This window comes from Oncorhynchus masou, chromosome 4 (genome assembly GCF_036934945.1).
Source record: "Oncorhynchus masou masou isolate Uvic2021 chromosome 4, UVic_Omas_1.1, whole genome shotgun sequence".
Taxonomy (NCBI): domain Eukaryota; kingdom Metazoa; phylum Chordata; class Actinopteri; order Salmoniformes; family Salmonidae; genus Oncorhynchus; species Oncorhynchus masou.
Genome location: NC_088215.1, coordinates 13,411,762 through 13,432,059, shown reverse-complemented (window position 1 = coordinate 13,432,059; position 20,298 = coordinate 13,411,762). Strand labels below are relative to the sequence as shown.

The 20,298-nt window shown below is 39.4% G+C and overlaps 1 protein-coding gene across 1 annotated transcript in view; it reads left to right on the top strand.

Moving 5' to 3' along the window:
• The window catches only part of LOC135524130 (VPS10 domain-containing receptor SorCS3-like), a 212,623-nt gene extending 210,180 nt beyond the window's left edge, over positions 1-2,443 (top strand). The window contains exons 26-27 of the mRNA XM_064951346.1: positions 460-620; positions 1,636-2,443. Of these exons, the coding sequence (XP_064807418.1) occupies positions 460-620; positions 1,636-1,694 (220 nt within the window). The 3' untranslated portion in view covers positions 1,695-2,443. The remainder of the gene's footprint in view (positions 1-459; positions 621-1,635) is intronic.
• Positions 2,444-20,298: the final 17,855 nt, after the last annotated feature.

Genomic DNA, 20,298 nt, shown 5'->3' with positions numbered 1-20,298 from the left:
GAGTGATGGTTGCTGATAATGGACCTCTGTACGCCCAAGTCAGCTGTTTCCAGCTTCAATAGTCATTTATAACATCAACACCATGTCTACACTAAATTCCGATCAATTTGATGTTATTTTAGATGGACACATTTTTTTGTCTTTTCTTTCTAAAACAAGGACATTTCTAAGTGACCCCAAACTTTTGAATGGTAGTGTATATACATTAGAAGTACAGTCTTATATCGCTAAATTGATGTCATATGGACATTTAATGATGTATAGATTAAGAATTTCTTAGTTAGACATCTAGTGGCTTCATGATAATAGGGGGATTAGTATAGTTTTGTCAACATACCAACTCCGAACAAAAAGTGTAATATACATATTGGAGAAATGTTGCCAATGGGACAGATCCTCATTGAATAGTCATTCCTATTGTAACATGGCTGTTGTCTGTCTACATTTACCATTCTGCAGAAAAATACCCTGGATTAACATATACGCAGAGGTAAACCAGGAGAAAGAGCAGGAGATGATCGGTTCGGTCAGCCAAAGCGACAGCACGCCTAAGATCACCCTCAGTGAGTTCTCTACGGCCAAAGAAGTCATGGAGAAGGAGATGGACGCCAGGGTTAAACGTAAGATACATGGTCTGATAAATCATTTTTTAACAGCAAGTTGCTAATTTGGATGAACTTTGGATGAACTATGAACTTCCAACAATATTACACATACAAATCAAATCAAATTGTATTTGTCACATACACATGGTTAGCAGATGTTAATGCGAGTGTAGTGAAATGCTTGTGATTTGATTTGATTTGAAAAAAAAAGGAATTCTAAATCAGGTGAACAGAAGGATTTGAGTTCCTGTATGTTTCTGTGATCACGCCACGTCTCGTTAGCCATAAGGCATACGCCCCCGCCCCTCTTCTTACCAGAAAGATGTTTGTTTCTGTCCGTGCGATGCGTGGAGAAACCCGCTGGCTGTACCGCCTCCGATAGCGTCTCTCCAGTGAGCCATGATTCCGTGAAGCAAAGAACGTTAAGTCTCTGATGTCCCTCTGGAATGCTACCCTTGCTCAGATTTCATCAACCTTGTTGTCAAGAGACTGGACATTGGCGAGAAGAATGCTAGGGAGTGGTGCACGATGTGCCCGTCTCCGTAGTCTGACCAGAAGACCGCCTCAATTCCCTCTTTTACGGAGGCGTTTTTTTGGGTCGCCGGCTGGGATCCATTCCGTTGTCCTGGTTACATTGTCCAAATTAATTTTATTGGACTAGAACACATATGGGTCATATCTCCATGTATAAAATTGTTGACTTTTGACCTGCAGTGTTTACAATACATAGTGTTTATAAAGGCTACATTGTTTCTTTACATGGAATTAACTGGTAGGAAAAAGGAGGAGTAGTGTATCTTCAGAAGAAAACTAGGAAATAAACGAAGCAACATTCTTTCCGCAATATTAAGCTGATCAACCCCTTAAAAAAATATTTTGATCTTTTGATAAGACATTGTAATGAAACCCCAGTAATTAACAGGCAGTTTCAATGTCAAAGTAGGTATTTGTTTCACAGACATCAAAGCCTCTACTACCAGTGGACTAACCTATGTTGTTCTTATGCGTGTTTTTTCTCTCCCTACCCCAGGGCGAATTGGACATGCCTGCGAGAGCACAAGGGAGATTCCTAACTGTACTAGCGTGTAAAGCCAGGGAAGGAATGCAACACGTGTACAGACAAAGTATTGCCATTTTAAGGGTTCTCTCTTTTTTGTTTTCTTTTGTAATTTCTCAAACACAACACCAATGTTAATAGTTTTCTAAGGGCCTGATTTATACTGATGTGCATGGGTGTCTTGCTTGATAGCATCTATGCGGCGAATCTGAAATCTACTCAACGAGACAAGTTTCAATTACAAGTATGAGCTACTTAGGCCTACTGTTACGCAATTTGGATTAAAAAGAAACGTTACATTTTCAGTCCATAATTGTCTTATTTCATGGACTTTTATCAAAGCCTTTATCAAAACCTACGAAGAGAGTTATGTACATTTCTTAATGTTTTACTTTTCATGTGGTATAAGAGTTTTTGTCTGTATGGGCCATTATGTCTAGGTCTCCGATCTAACAGGGAATATTAATGAAAATGTACCATATTATCTTTAGATATCAGTTATCAATTTGTATATACTATATGTATGTTTACTTTTCACACGCTTGTAGTAAAAGTACAATGCCAAACACAGGAGATCTAGTCATGGCCTGTCATCAGTTCTTAAAAGTGTGTTAAAAAGCAAGATGTTACTTATAGGAAGAGATCAACTTTTTTTTAATGAGGTCCTTGACTTGTGCATGTTATTATTAAGGACAAGATGTATGTGTTGTAGATAAGCAAGTTTTGTAAATAGTTATTTTCTATTCATTAAAAGAGCTCAGTCACTTTTACATACAGTATATATACAGACTCGCATATTCTTCATTTGGTTGATTTATGGCTATACAATGTATCTGACTTGTACAAAGGGTTTAACTGTTAAAGATGGGCATCATTTTCTAAATATCAAACCAGGTTAACACAATGCCACCCCTGCTTGAAATGAAGTAAAACACATAATTGGTGGTCATTTTTACCTGCATCTCCAGGTTAAACTCTTTGTAACAGACGACACTAGCCATAAACATCATGGGATTATTTCTAGTGTTTGCCCTTTGAATGTAACGAGAAAAGTGGAATCAACCATTTATGATCCATGGATACAATTTGTGTCTGACTCATCAAGATGATCCCACATTGTTGTCGATGTCAAATTGTTATTACTGATGAGTATATTGTTCAAGGCCCATCAGCGTGTCAAGGACAAGTATCTTGGGGGTATTTTGCAGTTTGATAGTTTATCAAGTCCTTTGCTGGCATCTATTCATAGAGTGTTCTGTCTCTGTAAAGCATATCATAGAGTTTCATGGTATTATCCTCAAACATTATCTCTCAAACAATATCTCCATACAAGAAGGGAACAAAACAACTTTGTGTTGACTTTCCACTCATCTGATAAGGTATCTAGACAAAAAAAACTACACAAGTCCCTGATTTTAAACCACCATCTCATCCGCTTGAGTCTCGTCAAATTATCCCACCATCAACACATTTCATCAGCTTCAGCTTCACACAATAGTATACATGCTAGCTAGTAGCTAGTTTCCCCCACTACACTGCTGTGCAATGCAGTCCTCCGAAAGCTGTCATCAGAAAGAGCAGGAGCAGGAGCTTCAGTCAGCCAGCAGCTTGAAGGCACGGACAGGTCCCCTGGCAGCAGGTGTAGCCAGTCTGGCGGTAAGCGGAGATGAATGGATGATTAAGCAGCGAATTCACCATGCCGAGCTATCCCACAATGTCGTGCCTGGAGTTAGCACATGACGACACACAGAGGCGGGAATGGCGGGAATGTTCAGAGAATGTTGCAGAAGGAAAGTGTTCCCCATGATCGTGTACATCAGTGTGTTCAGTAGTAAAGGAAAGGGGTGGAGCTTCTGTGTCTGTAGTCCCTTGTTACATTGTAACAAGTGTGGAGTTACATTTTAATAGGAGTGCTATAGCAGTTGTCAAAGCAAGTTGTTGCAGTAGCGACAATCTAACGTTGTTATGATGCATGAAGCTCCATCCACAGAGGCATTCTTCCTGACAGGACATAACAAAGCAACACTTTGTTTTGTTGAACGATAATTGCATCATCCTCACTCATCTGACTGTCCCTATTTTGTTTGTTGTTGTCAACTCACTTTGATGTTCTCAATGTCACGCCGGCTTTGTTCAAATACTAAGAGAAAGAAAACGGGAAAATTAAATAGTTTTTTCTTTGTGCCATCTCTGCCAACACCAGTTCCTAAGGTGACTCCTCCTCTGGTAGACAAAGTTGAGCTAGCTGAGCTAAAAGGTCACTGAGAGTTCATCCACGTGAATAATTCCTTTTATTTCTCCTGAATTTCTGCAGAAGACATTCCTTCGACATGTAAGGCCACTATAGCAGTGGATTACAACTATTCATCCCATGAGCCTGGAAGCTATTTTTGCCCTATGAGCTTGAAACATGCGTTGGAATTTTCGCCATGGTTGTTGATCATTCAACAGTGCTAAGTCCTTCAGACATGCTTCAGAGGCAAGACCTATTTTGAAAATATATTTTTCTGTACTGCTGCAGGTTTGTAGGGAAAGTGGTGGTAGGTTGTAAGGCAACAAAATAGGAACAATGCTAAGAGGGGTAAATACTTTCGCAAAGGCACTGTAATTGGGTTTTGTTACATTTGTAACAGTTTGTGCGCTTATTTATTGGTGTAGATATTTTATTCTGTAACGTTCGTTTGAAAAAGTTTTCTCTTGTGTTCGTTGCTTGACATCAGATTCCATTGAGCTGGTTTGATTAGTTACAAATGTTGAACACCTAATATAAGATTATCTATGAAATCGGAAAGGGAATCAAGATTGTGGGAAAGGGAAATTAAGAAACCTTAGTGTACATAGATGTCGTCGTGAGGTCAGTGGAACTCAACCAAATGAATGGAAATGTCATGGAAACGCGTCGGGCAAAGATGGCCTGGGGGAAATGTCCTGAAACTCCTCATTGACCAAATGTGGCTACACTTAGGCTATTGTTTATATGTGTATTTCACACTATGTTGAGGTAGAAATCAGAGTATAATGCATGTAGGGATGTCATTGTGACCAATCAACTGCATTATAGTTAAAAACGACTTTGACTACCAGCACAGATTTCTGTATGCTAGCTATGCTACCAGCTTATACGAACAGGAGTTAGCATTTAGCAGTCACTTCTTCAAACCTGAAATGGGAAAACTTCTAAAATGTTATGCACACTTTAGTAACCACTTAGTGGGCCTGTTACAATACATCACTCATGACAGATTTGACTATCTACTTTGTTAGGTCAGATTTGTTGAATGTTCGCTAATCTCCGTGGTCTGCGTTCCATTGACCTCTTTACATGTATTATGATTCTAAGGGCAGACCATTGTAATATTCTTCATTGCACAAATCCTACAAATGCATGCATCATCAGTGCTGTTCTGTTTCATCTTAATTTCAATATTTCTACTGTAAAGAAAATGTCATTTTGAAATTGTTTCAAATAAATGTATTTTTCTACATCAACGCATTTCTCTCTGTGTAATGGAATTCTTAAAACTCTGAGAAGGGTAATAGGAGGTGATTTGCAATGCATATTAATCTGACATTCTTATTGCTATATCCCACACGTTACTGTGTGTGTGAGTTTGTGTGTGTCTGCATTCTTGTTTCGAACCTCTGTTTATCTCTCTCTCTCACTCTCTCTCACGCATTTGCTGTCTCAACCTCTGAACGCTCGGCTATGAAAAGCCAACTGACATTCTACGGTTCTGAGCGGTTGCACCGTCTATAAGCACTGTTTATATTATTTGACCCTGCTGGTCATCTATGAACATTTGAACAGCTTGAAGAATGAGACAATACTGTGCAGCTGTATTCATCGACCTGGCCAAGCCTTTCGATTCTGTCAATCACCACATTCTTATCAGCAGACTCAACAGCCTTAGTTTCTCAAGTGACTGCCTCGCCTGGTTCACCAACTACTTCTCAGATAGAGTTCAGTGTGTCAAATCGGAGGGCCTGTTGTCCGGACCGCTGGCAGTCTCTATGGGGCTACTACAGTGTTCAAATCTCGGGCCGACTCTTTTCTCTGTATACATCAATGATGTCGCTCTTGCTGCTGGTGATTCTCTGATCCACCTCTACGCAGACGACACCCTTCTGTATACCTCTGGCACTTCTTTGGACACTGTGTTAAATAATAACCTCTAGACGAGCTTCAATGCCATACAACTCTCCTTCCGTGGCCTCCAACTGCTCTTAAATGCAAGTAAAACTAAATGCATGCTCTTCAACCAATCGCTGCCCGCACCTGCCCACCTGACCAGCATCACTACTCTGGACGGTTCTGACTTAGAATATGTGGACAACCACAAATACCTAGATGTCTGGTTAGACTGTAAACTCTCCTTCCAGACTCACATTAAGCATCTCCAATCCAAAATTAAATATAGAATCTGCTTCCTATTTTGCAACAAAGCATCCTTTCCAGCAACTCATGCTGTCAAACATACCCTTGTAAAACTGACTATCCTGACGATCCTTGACTTCGGCGATGTCATTTATAAAATAGCCTCCAACACTCTACTCAGCAAATTGGATGCAGTCTATCACAGTGCCATCCGTTTTGTCACCAAAGCCCCATATACTACTCACCACTGTGACCTGTATGCTCTCGTTGGCTGGCCCTCGCTACATATTTGTCACCAAACCCACTGGCTCCAGGTCATCTATAAGTCTTTGCTAGGTTAAGCCCCGCCTTGTCTCATCTCACTGGTCACCATAGCAGCACCCACCCGTAGCACACGCTCCAGCAGTTGTATTTCGCTGGTCACTCCAAAAGCCATTAGCTCCTTTGGCCACCTTTCCTTCCAGTTCTCTGCTGCCAATGATTGGAACGAATTGCAAAAATCACTGAAGCTGGAGACTGATATCGCCCTCACTTACTTTAAGCACCAGCTGTCAGAGAGCAGCTCACAGATCCAACTACCTCATCCCCATACTGTTATTCTATATTTTTTTTGGGGCTCCTTTGCACTCCAGTATCTTTACTTGCACATCCATCTTCTGCACATCTATCACTCCAGTGTTTAATTGCTAACTTGTAATTATTTTTCCACTACGGACTGCGGTTGAAAATTAGCCGGCTGGCTAAAACCGGCACTTTTACTGAAACGTTGATTAATGTGCACTGACCCTGTAAAAATGAAATAAATAAACTCAACTCTGGCCTATTTATTGCCTTACCTCATTTATTGCCTTACTTCACCCACCCTCCTTACCTCATTTGCACACACTGTATATAGACTTTTTCTATCGTGTTATTGACTGTATGTTTGTTTATTCCATGTGTAACTCTGTGTTGTTGTTTGTGTCGCACTGCTTTGCTTTATCTTGGCCAGGTCACAGTTGTAAATGAGAACTTGTCAACTAGCCTTTCGCAACTAGCAATAGTTGCAATAAAATGAAAATGAATTACTTAAAAATCATACAATGTGATTTTCTGGATTTTTGTTTTAGATTCCGTCTCTCACAGTTGAAGTGTATCTCCACATTCTTTGTAAGTAGGAAAACCTGCAATATCGGCAGTGTATGAAATACTTGTTCTCCCCACTGTGTATATATATATATATATACTTTTTTTCTATCTAGCCTTTATGGCCATGTACTGTTATAATCTCCAACTAGCACAGCCAGAAGAGGAGCCACCCCTCAGAGCCTAGTTCCTCTCTAGGTTCCTTCCTAGGTTCCTGCCTTTCTAGGGAGTTTTTCCTAACCTCTGTGCTTCCACATCTGCATTGTTTGCTCTTTGGGGGTTTAAGCTGGCTATCTGTAGAAGCACATAGTGACAACTGCTGATGTAAAAGGGCCTTTATAAAATGAATGTGATTGATTGATGGATGTTAAAATGATGTTATGCAGATCATTCCTTCTCCATTACAGTTGTCCAACTGTTACAGTGTTAAAACATTGTAGAGAAAAATACAGTTTTGGGAAAACCAGTGTTGAAAAAGCCCAACTACAGCAGATACCCTTTACTCAAAGTCTAACAACTCCAGTTTCTCCTAATTCATCAGCACTGAAGTCATTAAGGAGCCAGCAAACCACATCACTGTACACTGTCTGACAAACCTTGATACATTACACCTGCTTTAGCCAGCTACAGAAGCTACAGCCAGGAGCTGAAGTGTACACAATGCTCTCCCATGCACCAACACTGCAGATCAGAATCAGCCATCACTTACTTACACTGCTGCAGGCATTTAGACAATGAACTGCTCTATTCCTGTCTGTCACGATGTTACTGTGTGGAGAATACATTATCTACAGCTATTAGGGAGATATGTGTGTGTGTGTGTCTCTAGTGACGGGCATGTCATTATCAAATAGCATCTACAACAGTTGTTGTAAAATACTTATGGTAAATGCAAAGGCTGCAAGACAAAGATTGGGCATAAATATTGTCAATGTGATTAATGTGATAGTTTGTGATAACTGTCACCGACACTTGTTCGGAAATGATACATGTAGTTTTGTGTTCATCTTTAAGCTTCCGAGTTAATCTTCCAATACTGCAGTCATGTTATACAGTAAGTTCCTGTTAAAGCTGTATCTTGTTACTCTAGATACTATACTGTATCTCATTATTGTAGATACTATACTGTATCTCATTATTGTAGATACTATACTGTATCTCATTATTGTAGATACTATACTGTATCTTGCTATTGTAGATACTATAGTGTACCTTGTTACTGTAGATATTATAGTCTATCCTGTTATTGTAGATACTATACTGTATCCTGTTACTGTAGATATTATAGTCTATCCTGTTATTGTAGATACTATAGTGTACCTTGTTACTGTAGATATTATAGTCTATCCTGTTATTGTAGATACTATAGTGTACCTTGTTACTGTAGATATTATAGTCTATCCTGTTATTGTAGATACTATACTGTATCCTGTTACTGTAGATATTATAGTCTATCCTGTTATTGTAGATACTATAGTGTACCTTGTTACTGTAGATATTATAGTCTGTCCTGTTATTGTAGATACTGTACTGTATCCTGTTATTTTAGATACCATACTGTATATTGTTATTGTAGATATTATACTGTATGTTGTTATTGTAGATACTATACTGTATGTTGTTATTGTAGATACTATAGTGTAACTTGTTACTGTATATATTAAAGTCTATCCTGTTATTGTAGATACTATACTGTATTCTGTTACTGTAGATATTATAGTCTATCCTGTTATTGTAGATACTATAGTGTATCCTGTTACTGTAGATATTATAGTCTATCTTGCTATTGTAGATACTATAGTGTACCTTGTTACTGTAGATATTATAGTATATCCTGTTATTGTAGATATTATACTGTATCCTGTTATTTTAGATACCATACTGTATGTTGTTACTGTAGATACTATAATGTATCTTATTATTTTAGAGAAGATATATTTCTTTAGAATATTTTCCAAATTTCCTTTACAGTAGGGAGCTCACTGTGTGTCTCCTTCCTGAACCCAAACAGGTGAGAGGTATTACTATAAGGCACTGGTTTAATTATCACCACGGCGACAGGATGACTTTGCGGTATAATGGGATGCCACTTCCCCTTCTGATCTGTTCTACTGCCATTCTTTTGACACTGACAGGTAAATCGTCCTTAATTTGACATCCACGACGTGTGACACCTGCTACCACTCGAACGTCAACAATGAGCGTTGTCTAACAGGCCATGTTTTTTCTCATTATCCTCTCGCCGCCTATAGCCGGAAAGAGAGGACGAAGCGGTAAAGAATTGATTGGAGGCCGAATATTTGCACTTGATAAAATACCCTTGTCAAGAAAGATGGCAGCATTGTCATCTGCGAAGCCACTGTCCCCTCTAGGGATTGGGCCTTCACCAGACAATAAGAGTACTGTCACTTAATGGCGAATAAAGACTCTACTTCGATTGCAGTTTATTTAACTTTTGCAGTTTTCTGTCTATGTTGGCAGATGGACCGACTTGGCATAAACAAGGGACATTTGTCTTGACTCGCAAGGGGAAAACATTCAGAGCAGCCTCATTATACCTAGGGTTAGATTAATATTGGGGCCTTTCTCAAAATGTTACAGGTATCTTAGGCTGCGTTTACACATGCAGCCCAATTCTGATATTTTTCCCACTAATTTGTCTTTTGACCAATCAGATCAGCTCTAAAAAAGATCTGATGTGAAAAGATCTGATGTGATTGGTCAAAAGACCAATTAGTGGACAAAATATCAGAATTGGGCTGCCTGTGTAAACCTAAACACATACTCTAACTCTTGGAGAGGGTTGCTGATAAAATCAAATCAAAGTTTATTTGTCACGAGCGCGGAGTAGAACAGGTGTAGACCTTACAGTGAAATGCTTACTTACAGGCTCTAACCAATAGTGCAAAAAAAGGTATTAGGTGAACAATGAAAAGACACAGGCTATATGAAGTAGTGAGACTGTAAAGGTAGCAAGGCTACATACAGACACCGGTTAGTCGGGCTGATTGAGGTAGTATGTACATGTAGAGATGGTTAAAGATAGACATGTGGGATGTGTAATAGAAGCTTGGTTCTAGGCTAAAGTGTATCTACACATTGTTTTAATGTGAGCTGGGCTCCCACACATATGCAGAGCTCCCACACTGATATTGGTTAGGATGGCACTACTGTGAAGAGGTGGTTTGATCATAAGGATGGACATTTTGTTGAGACCGCCCAGGGCCCAAGACTGTGTGTTATGGTGCTTAGGATAGTTGATTGTGAGTGAACATATCGGACATTTCAACAGCTAGTGTTTTCTGTAATAAGTGATTTCATGATTACTCCCACATGTCACTAAACATGACTTGAGTTTCAGTGTAATTATTCAAACATTGACTATCAAAAAAACGTATTCATGTAGGCCCACTGTGGTATTGCACAAACAAGTGATGTGATGTGCCAAGATGTGGTCTTACTTGAAAACGGCAATATCATCATCTTGTGTCTCCCATTGAGCATAACATAGAGGGAAAACCACCTCCATAAGCATGTATTGCCTCTGACTTGGGGTTGTTATACTCTGCTAACAGGCAGGCTAGAGGACAGCTTTCCATTGTCTTACATCCCACAGGGACCGGAAGAGGACAAGAAGCCATTACCAGAGGTGGCTTATGCATATTGTAATAACAATAATCCATTTATTAAATCTACCACAAAATCACATTCACAAAGAAGCCTATTACATAAACAGAGGCACTTAGCTAGATGAAAAGCCCTTCTCGTCTCTCAAGAGTTCAGCAAACACTTTTACTGAAGAGAGGGGATAGACATCAACCTCTGTCATAAGAGAATCAGTTTGATATCAAATTCCCTTAAATGAGCTCTGAAACGTTTTGACTCTTCAAGTGGGAGTAAGTTTATACATTTACCATTAGAGATGATCTTAATGAAAAATGTGAAATGAGTGCTACACCACAACAACAACAACAACATGTAATATTCCTTCTAGAGTCCTACAACAGACAGAAGAATCTGAGGAGACGTACTGCTGTCCACAATATCTCCCAGGGTTTAGCATAAATAAATTCACACCTTCATGTAAGATGAGTAATGAAACATTCATATTTTTATAATATTAAGAACACATGGGAATAAATCATTTAGTTATTAATGATTTCAGCAGATTATATATATAAAAATATGCATTATCTACCTCTCGTCAATATGGAGCTGTCAGACATGCAGGCGTTTTTGATCAGTTAGCACGACAACATCGGAGGCTATTGTTGTAACTCAAAGGCTGAATATGTATCCTTGTACACAGGTAAACTTTATTATGAAAAATGATCTGCACTAACACATCTGGACATGAGCTCCATCCGAAGCAAAAATGAAATACACTATGTCCTAGTTTAACTTTAATTTATGAAGGCAATATAATTGGCTAAGCCAGATAGCAACTCTATGACCTCGTGATAACATGGAGTATACGGTCCAGCTGCACTACAGAGATTTAGAAAATAGATAAATAAGGGAGATATGGAGGATCCATTAGGTAGATAATGAGCTTATTGTCAATATCGTTATATTGATCATAATGTAGATATTTGGATTAGCAATATCCATTAAAAGATAAGTGTATGCACGTAAGTATATCAAGGCATATGCATGAACTTGTTAAGTTTGTAATATTCTGTCGTGTGTCTTGTGTCATGTGTCTGAGATTGAGAGAGAGTGAGACAACCAACTCGCTTGGTTGTCATGTGTTGTGAACAAAACTAAAAGGGTAACATCCAAAAATTAGTGGATGGGATCAACAAACCCATCATCTTTGGGACACACTCCTGACTTGAATGATGCAATTCATGTTCCACCTTTAAATAATAAAACAGGCATGAAATTCTAATGAACACATCCCCCCTGTCGTTTAATATTTAATTTGGGAAGTATTTAATCTGTTACATGTCAAGTCTCAAAATCAATATTTTGTACCGAAATTGCGCAAACCTCAAACATATGGCATTGCGTGCTGGTATAGAGCTTCGCATTGAGGCCGGCAGGCTTTCTGGTCTGGTCGAAAGTGGCTGAGGGTCTAATTAGCCCCTAAACCCTCTATAATTTCATATGGAATGACTACTTTTCATAATTTGGCCAAGTAGATAGTTGGTTCATCGCTAGTTCAAGGACAAATCACTGTACATTTGTGTGAAATGCTGCACATTACACTGTCTAACATTGGACTGTGGAGACAAGATAACATAACCTGTTTTCTATCGCTTTCCCTCAATGACATGATTTGACTCACCTTAGAGAGAAAACATAACTGATACCTTATGTAAGTGGGGTTGTCAGCCCTCGCCTGCACTGAGCAACATATACTCAATGGTTTTGGAATTTCATGACACTTTTAAAACTCTTTGAAGAAGTGTGATCCCCAAACCAATCTTAAGACAGCATCTGTGCTTTCATTTTCAATTTCACAGCCATCAAAGGAACAAACTGAATGTGTCTAAAGCTATTGTGTCTGAAGCTATTGTGTATTCAGAACATCAAGCTCCTTACACAATGCTGCAAGGTTTCAACTCTGAGCTTGAGCATGGCACCTTCTCAGTGTGCCAGACACATACCCAATTCAGTGAGGCTCATAAATACAAATGAATATCAGTTGAGCTTTTGTTGTTGCTCTTTATCTGTCAAGAGTGGAGGCAATTTTAGTGGAGGAAATGCAGGTACAGTGCCTTGCAAAAGTAGTCACCCCCTTGGCGTTTTTCCTAGTATGTTAAATTATAACCTGTAATTTAAATTGATTTTTATTTGGATTTCATGTAATGGACATACACAAAATAGTCCAAATTGGTGAAGTGAAAATACCTATATTTTTTTATTAAATTAAAAACAGAAAAGTGGTGCATGCATATGTATTCACCCCTTTGCTATGAAGCCTCTAAATAAGATCTGGTGAAACCAATACCTTCAGAAGTCACATAATTATTTAAATAAAGTCCACCTGTGTGCAATCTAAGTGTCACATGATCTCAGTATATATACACCTGTTCTGAAAGGCCCCAGTCTGCAACACCACTAAGCAAGAGGCACCACCAAGCAAGCAGCACCATGAAGACCAAGGAGCTCTCCAAACAGGTCATGGACAAAGTTGTGGAGAAGTACAGAACAAGGTTGGGTTATAGAAAAATATCCAGAACTTTGAACATCCCACAGAGCACCATTAAATCCATAATTAAAAAATGGAAAGAATATGGCACCACAACAAACCTGCCAAGAGAGGGCCGCCCACCTAAACTCATGGACCAGGCAAGGAAGGCATTCATCAGAGGCAACAAAGAGAACAAAGACATCCCTGAAGGAGCTGCAAAGCTCCATGGAGGAGATTGGAGTATTTGTCCATTGGACCACTTTAAGCCGTATACTTCACAGAGCTGGGCTTTACAGAAGAGTGGCAAGAAAAAAGCCATTGCTTTTAAAGAAAAAAATATGCAAAGACGTTTGGTGTTCGCCAAAAGGCTTGTGGGAGGCTCTCAAACATATGGAAGAAGGTACTTTGGTCAGATGCGACTAAAATTTAGCTTTGGCTATAAAGGAAAATGCTATGTCTGGCACAAACCCAACACCTCTCATCACCCCGAGAACACCATCCCCACAGCATGATGCTGCCACCATCATGCTGTGGGGATGTTTTTCCATCGGCAAGGACTGGGAAACTTCAAACAGAATTGAAGAAATGATGGATGGCGCGAAATACAGGGAGATTCTTGAGGGAAACCTGTTTCAGTCTTCCAGAGATTTGAGACTGAGACGGAGGTTCACCTTCCAGCAGGCAATGACCCTAAGCAACATTTGAGTGGATGAAGGGGAAACATTTAAATGTCTTGGAATAGCCTAGTCAAAGCCCAGTCCTCAATCCAATTGAGAATCTGTAGTGTGACATAAAGATTGCTGTACACCAGCAGGAAGCCATCCAACTTGAAGGAGCTGGAGCAGTTTTGCCTTGAAGAATGGGCAGAAATCCCAGTGGCTAGATGTGCCAAGCGTATAGAGACATATCCCAAGAGACTTGCAGCTGTAATTGCTGAAAAAGATGGCTCTACAAAGTATTGACTCAAGTTTTCAGTTTTTGTTTAACTTATTTATTGTTTGTTTCACAATAAAATGTATTTTTCATCTTCAAAGTGGTAGGCATGTTGTGTAAATCAAATGATACAACCCCCCCAAAAAAATATATTTTAATTCCAGGTTGTAAGGAAACAAAATAGGAAAAATGCCAAAGGGGTGAATACTTTCGCAAGGCACTGTAACTGACAACATAAAGAAAACAACAACATAAAGTGCCTTAATAGGGCAATGGGTCACCACGAGCCAGAACAGCTTCAATGAACCTTGGTATAGATCCTCCAAGTGTCTGGAAATCTATTGGAGGGATGCGACACCATTCTTCCACAAGAAATTCCATCATTTGGTATTGTGTTGGTTGTCGAAAACGCTATCTCAGACGCCACTCCAGAAGGTGTTCAATTAGGCTGAGATCTGGTGACTGATACGGCCATGGGATATGGTTTACATTGGTGTTGTGCTCCTCAAACAATTCAGTGACCACTTATGTACTCTGGATGGGGGCAATGTCATCCTTTGGGGGCATAGCCATGGTATCCAAAATAATGACATGCCCAGCATTTTTATACATGACCCAATTCATGATGGGATGTACATTGCTTCCTTAAGTCAGGAACCACACCTGTGTGGAGGCATCTACTTTCAATATACTTTACAGTATCCCTTTTTAATCGTGTTTCCTTTACTTTGGCAGTTACCTGTATGTGAAATATATTTTAAACCCATCCACCTGTGCCGCTGAAGATATACACTCAAAGGGCTTTATTCGATCCGTAGTGCTGAAGATACTCCTAAAAGCATGATTGACAGTTTAAGGCAATTTAAAGCAATTTAAGGCAATTCCACAGTTACATTCACAGTAGGCCTAAACGCTGCATATGTCCTTAAAATTTTTACCCAGATCGTCCGCAAAACTTCAGTGATGCGAATTGAATCCAGTCCAAAGACTCGCCTTAAAGTATATCTACCAAAAAGGCAAAGCTCACATATGTTTTTGGGGGGGCTGAGTAGATTCAGGTTTTTTATGTAAAATGAAATTGCAGGGGCAACTCTAGGATTATCCACTGTCTATAACAGTGGATGGGTCTATAACAGTGGATGGGTCTATAACAGTGGGTGGGTCTATAACAGTGGATGGGTCTATAACAGTGGATGGGTCAATAACAGTTGATGGGTATATAACAGTGGATGAGTCTATAACAGTGGATTGGTCTATAACAGTGGATGAGTCTATAACAGTGGATTGGTCTATAACAGTGGATGAGTCTATAACAGTGGATTGGTCTATAACAGTGGATGAGTCGCTAACAGTTGATGGGTCTATAACAGGTCTGTAACCTGTCTTTATGCTGCATCTCTGTCTCAGTAGTGAAGGCAATTTTATTGGAGGAATGTAAGTGAAATACATTATAAACCCATCTACCTGTGCTGTTGAAGATAGACAACCAAACACTCATCTTAAAGTTTAGTTACCAACAAAGTTGATGCTTAGCTGTGTCAACAACTGTAAAGTCAGAGAGAAAAAATGGAACCTAGTTTTGGTTTTTAAGAACTGGATATTCCCTTCCCCAAAAGCAATACCTTGGAGATCCATAAAACTGAGTGGGTACTGTGTGGCACGATACACGAGCCCTGTTGAATGGGAAGAGTCAGTTGGCATAGGAATGAGTGTGGCTTTTTCAGGTCTCACTTTCTGAGTCCCTGAGCATTTTAACTCAACTTGGTCTCTTGGTCTGAAGATGTTGTCATCTTGATGTGGCTTTGATCTCGAAGAACAAACACGCTTTTATACTTATTACTTTTCCATCAACAATGGATGGGAAAGAGGACTATGATCTCATTATGAACTGAATAAATAGACAGAAGATGCTGGAATTGTAACTAATCTCCCTGATCCCTGATGTTTGATATTAATGACTTTTGCATCATTTGAAATAAATAAACATGATTTATTATGACATCTTGAAACCCACAGATAATGAAAAATAATCAACAGGCCAGCAGGCCATGTTTGAAACTTGAATCATTAGCAATAGAACTAAATAAAACATTGTGATTATGTTCAGATGTATATCAGAGGGTATCAAAAGTGTTTCACCCACAGAAGTTGTTGTTTTAATTACAATTCCAGCATTTTCTGTCTTTTTTTTCTCATTTCAAACCCAAAACGGAGATGTGCAATGAAAAAGCAATATGCATCTGCCTGCGGTTGTATTCAGTCAACGGAAAATGAAAGCCAATTCTTCACATTTCACATCTCAGCTGTGATGTGTATCCAACTCCAGATGATTTGGCCAACGTTACCAAAACGTTATATATTTCACCTCGTGATTTCAGCAATTGTTGAAAGATTCTGAAATATTCTAGTAGTTTTTCAAAGCCGGTTTATGTGATTTTGATGAAAATCGGTTTCCATAAAAAACAAACAGCGTAACCTGAGTGGAGTGCCGATGCCGAGCGCTACAGAATAACATTGTCACGTTCTGACCATCGTTCTTGTGTGTTTTCCTTGTTTTAGTGTTGGTCAGGATGTGAGCTGGGTGGGCATTCTATGTTGTGTGTCTGGTTTGTCTATTTCTATGTTTGGCCTGATATGGTTCTCAATCAGAGGCAGGTGTTAGTCATTGTCTCTGATTGGGAACCATATTTAGGTAGCCTGTTTTGTGTTGGGTTTTGTGGGTGATTGTTCCTGTCTTTGTGGCTGTGGCACTAGATAGGACTGTTTCGGTTTTTCACGGTTCTTGTTTTGTAGATTGTTGTATTTTCATCTTTATTAAAGATGTACAAAAATAACCACGCTGCATTTTGGTCCGCCTCTCTTTCACCAGAAGAAAGCCGTTACAAACATGAAAGTATAATGATGAAAGACATCAAGTCCTAATGAAGCATCTGGAATCATCAAATAAGAAGACAACCTGCTGTATTCCTTCTCTCCCTCCCTGGTGGAATGGATGCTTGTCCTTGATGCTCAGCGCCTTGTAAAAAAAAAACAGGTGGATGCCGTGGGAGGGTTAACAATAGGGTGTAAGGGGGTTGGAAAACACAATTTTCTATGAGTTTGTCTGAAATGTTTCTTAAATGTTTGAAGTAGATTGTTTACAGTTGAAGCTCGCCAGGCTCTGTTGAACTCCACCCTGCACATTGGAAACTGACCGTTTAAGACTTTGCATTTCACAGAGTTGTGTGTCAAGTGGGGAGATGTGATGGCATTTATTTCATCACAGCAATGACAGACACCAACACACAGGGGGATCTTCAATGCAGGTATAGCTGTGTGTAACAGTTTGTACACAAGTACATGGATGTGTGTTGAGAGGGTGGACAGTTGTTTCAACCTTCTTCCATTTATTATTTATGCCTGTAAGTAACTTGACAGAAAACAACAGGTCAAGGATAGGACAGCTTAAAAGCTTTACCCTGCAAGGTTCAAATATCAGTGTAAAGGGGAATTAGCTTTGATTTCCTCTCTGACTCGGCGCAAAATTATGTTTCGAGGAAGCTTACCAGGGCGGTTGAATTAATAAAAAAAAAAGGGTTCTGGCCACTTAGGGGCACTTTGGAGTTCATTGGATAAAATACTCTATTTGGCAAAAAAATATTATTTGGACAAACAATTCATGTGAGTCAGTGATGAGTATTCTCTTTCAGAAGCCTGGAGGATGGTTTTGTCCGTTTAATATTTCACCTCGGAATGGCGATAACTGGAATGAAAGTAAATGCAGAGGTATTCATGAGTAATGTAAATGGTCAATTTCTTCAATGACTGAAGTGACTGAGTTGAAGCCTAATTGAACTAAGTGTTCACTCTGACACAGGGGTTTGGGATATTTACTTATACAGTTCTATTGGGTATGGCAGTGTTTCCCAACCCTGGTCCTCGAGTACCCCAACAGTACACAGTTGAGACGTAGCTCTTGACAAACACCTCATTGAGGGCTTGATGATTAGTTGAAAAGTGGAATCAGGTGTGCTTGTCCAGGGTTACAACAAACATGCATTACATATTTTACAGGAGGATAGGAAATTAGTTTAATATTTCATTGGCCACTGTCACGTTTGTCGTAATGAGTAGACCAAGACGCAGCGTGAATAGAGATACACATATTTTTAATAAACTGAAACTCATCAAAACAAAACAATAAAGCATAAACAAACCATGAAGCGATTGGTATGTACTCAGGCAACTCAATGTAGACAAGATCCCACAAACACAAATGAGGAAATGGCTACCTAAATATGATCCCCAGAAAGACAACGATAAACAGCTGTCTCTGATTGGGAACCATATCAGGCCAACATAGACATACAAAAACCTAGATAGCCCTCGCTAGTCACTATCACGCCCCAACCAACGCAGAGAATAAACAGCTTACTATGGTCAGGGTGTGACAGCCACAGTCTCACAGTTCCATGTTCAGAGTTTCTGTGGAAGTGCCTGAACATGTACAGCCTGAATTATCCACCTCCTGGCTCAGAAGAACTACATTCATGACATAGAATCAAATGAAAGCGCGTTCTGTTCCGTACTGTTTGTTTATTCGCTACAGTATTGTAGGGCCCTCTGTTATTTACAATCATATGAATAGCTATAAAAACAAATCTCTCTTCACTCCTCAAATTTTGTCAGAATCTCTGGAATGGATACGTCACAAACCGTTGCATTTTTTATTTCTCTAGAAAGTCCCTCTTAGCTCGACGAGAGGAGCCATTTCCGATACGGCAACTGTCAAATCGGAGAAAAAAAGAATGAGTCCCTCTCACCGCCACTTCACCCTCACCTACCTCATCACACAATCCTCCAATGAGAAGTATTTAATAGTTTAGCAGAAGCCTCAGTCTAAAGTGTACTAATACTGCCTCTTGTAAGTCCAGAGTTCTCCATGCAACAGCAGGGACAGATGCCCTCGTTCACAGCTCATTTGCTTCTGCTTGTCATCTGTGTATGAATAATAACTCTGCCGAGACCTACTGTTTTTTTCCTTCTACATTTATGTGCCATCGTTATCCCGTCAGGTATTTATGTCAATAGTCTCGTGAAAGGAACACCGGTACTTGCGGAGTCATACAGTTGGGCATATTTGTAGATATTTGAGAGTTTATTGACCACTATCAATTTAGTGAAGTCAGTATGGATTTTATTGAACCACTATTAAACAATTTTTTCCCTATTGTGTTAACATCATATTTTGTTGAATTAGTAGACCAAAGTATTCAGAAATGTACAGTGCCATCAGAAAGTATCCACACCCCTCGACTTTTCCACATTTTGTTGTGTTACAGCCTAAAGCAAATGTGCCTACACAAAATACAACCTTAATGTCAAAATGTAATTATGTTTCCCTTCCCCAAAAATCCAACTGAAATACTAATGAAAAGCTGAAATGTCTTGAGTCAATAAGTATTCAACCCATTTGTTGTGGCAAGTTCAGGAGTAAAAATTAGCTTAACAAGTCACTTACAAATGTGCATGGAATAACAGTGATTTCTTAATGACCACTTCATCTCTGTACCCCCACATATACAATTATATGTAAGGTCCCTGAGTGAGTTTCAAACACAGATTCAACGATAATGACCGGGGAGGTTTTCAAATGCCTCGCAAAGATGGGCACCTGTTGGTAGATGGGTCAAAAAAATAAAAAGCTGACATTGAATATCCCTTTGAGCATGGTGAAGTTATTAATGACACTATGGATGATCTATCAATACACCCAGTCACTAAAAAGATACAGGCATCCTTCCTAACTCAGTTGCTCTAGAGGAAGGAAAACACTCAGGAATTTCACCATGAGGCAAATGGGGACTTTGACACAGTTACAGAGTATAATGGCTGTGGTAGGAGAAAACGGAGGATGGATCAACACCACTGTGTGTTACTCCACAATACCATCCCAATTGAGAGAGTGAAAAGAAGGAAGCCTCTACAGAATAAAAATATTACAAAACATGAATCCTTTTGCAGCAAGGCACAAAAGTAATACTGCAAAAAAATGTAGTTTTTGTCCTAAATACAAAGTGTTATG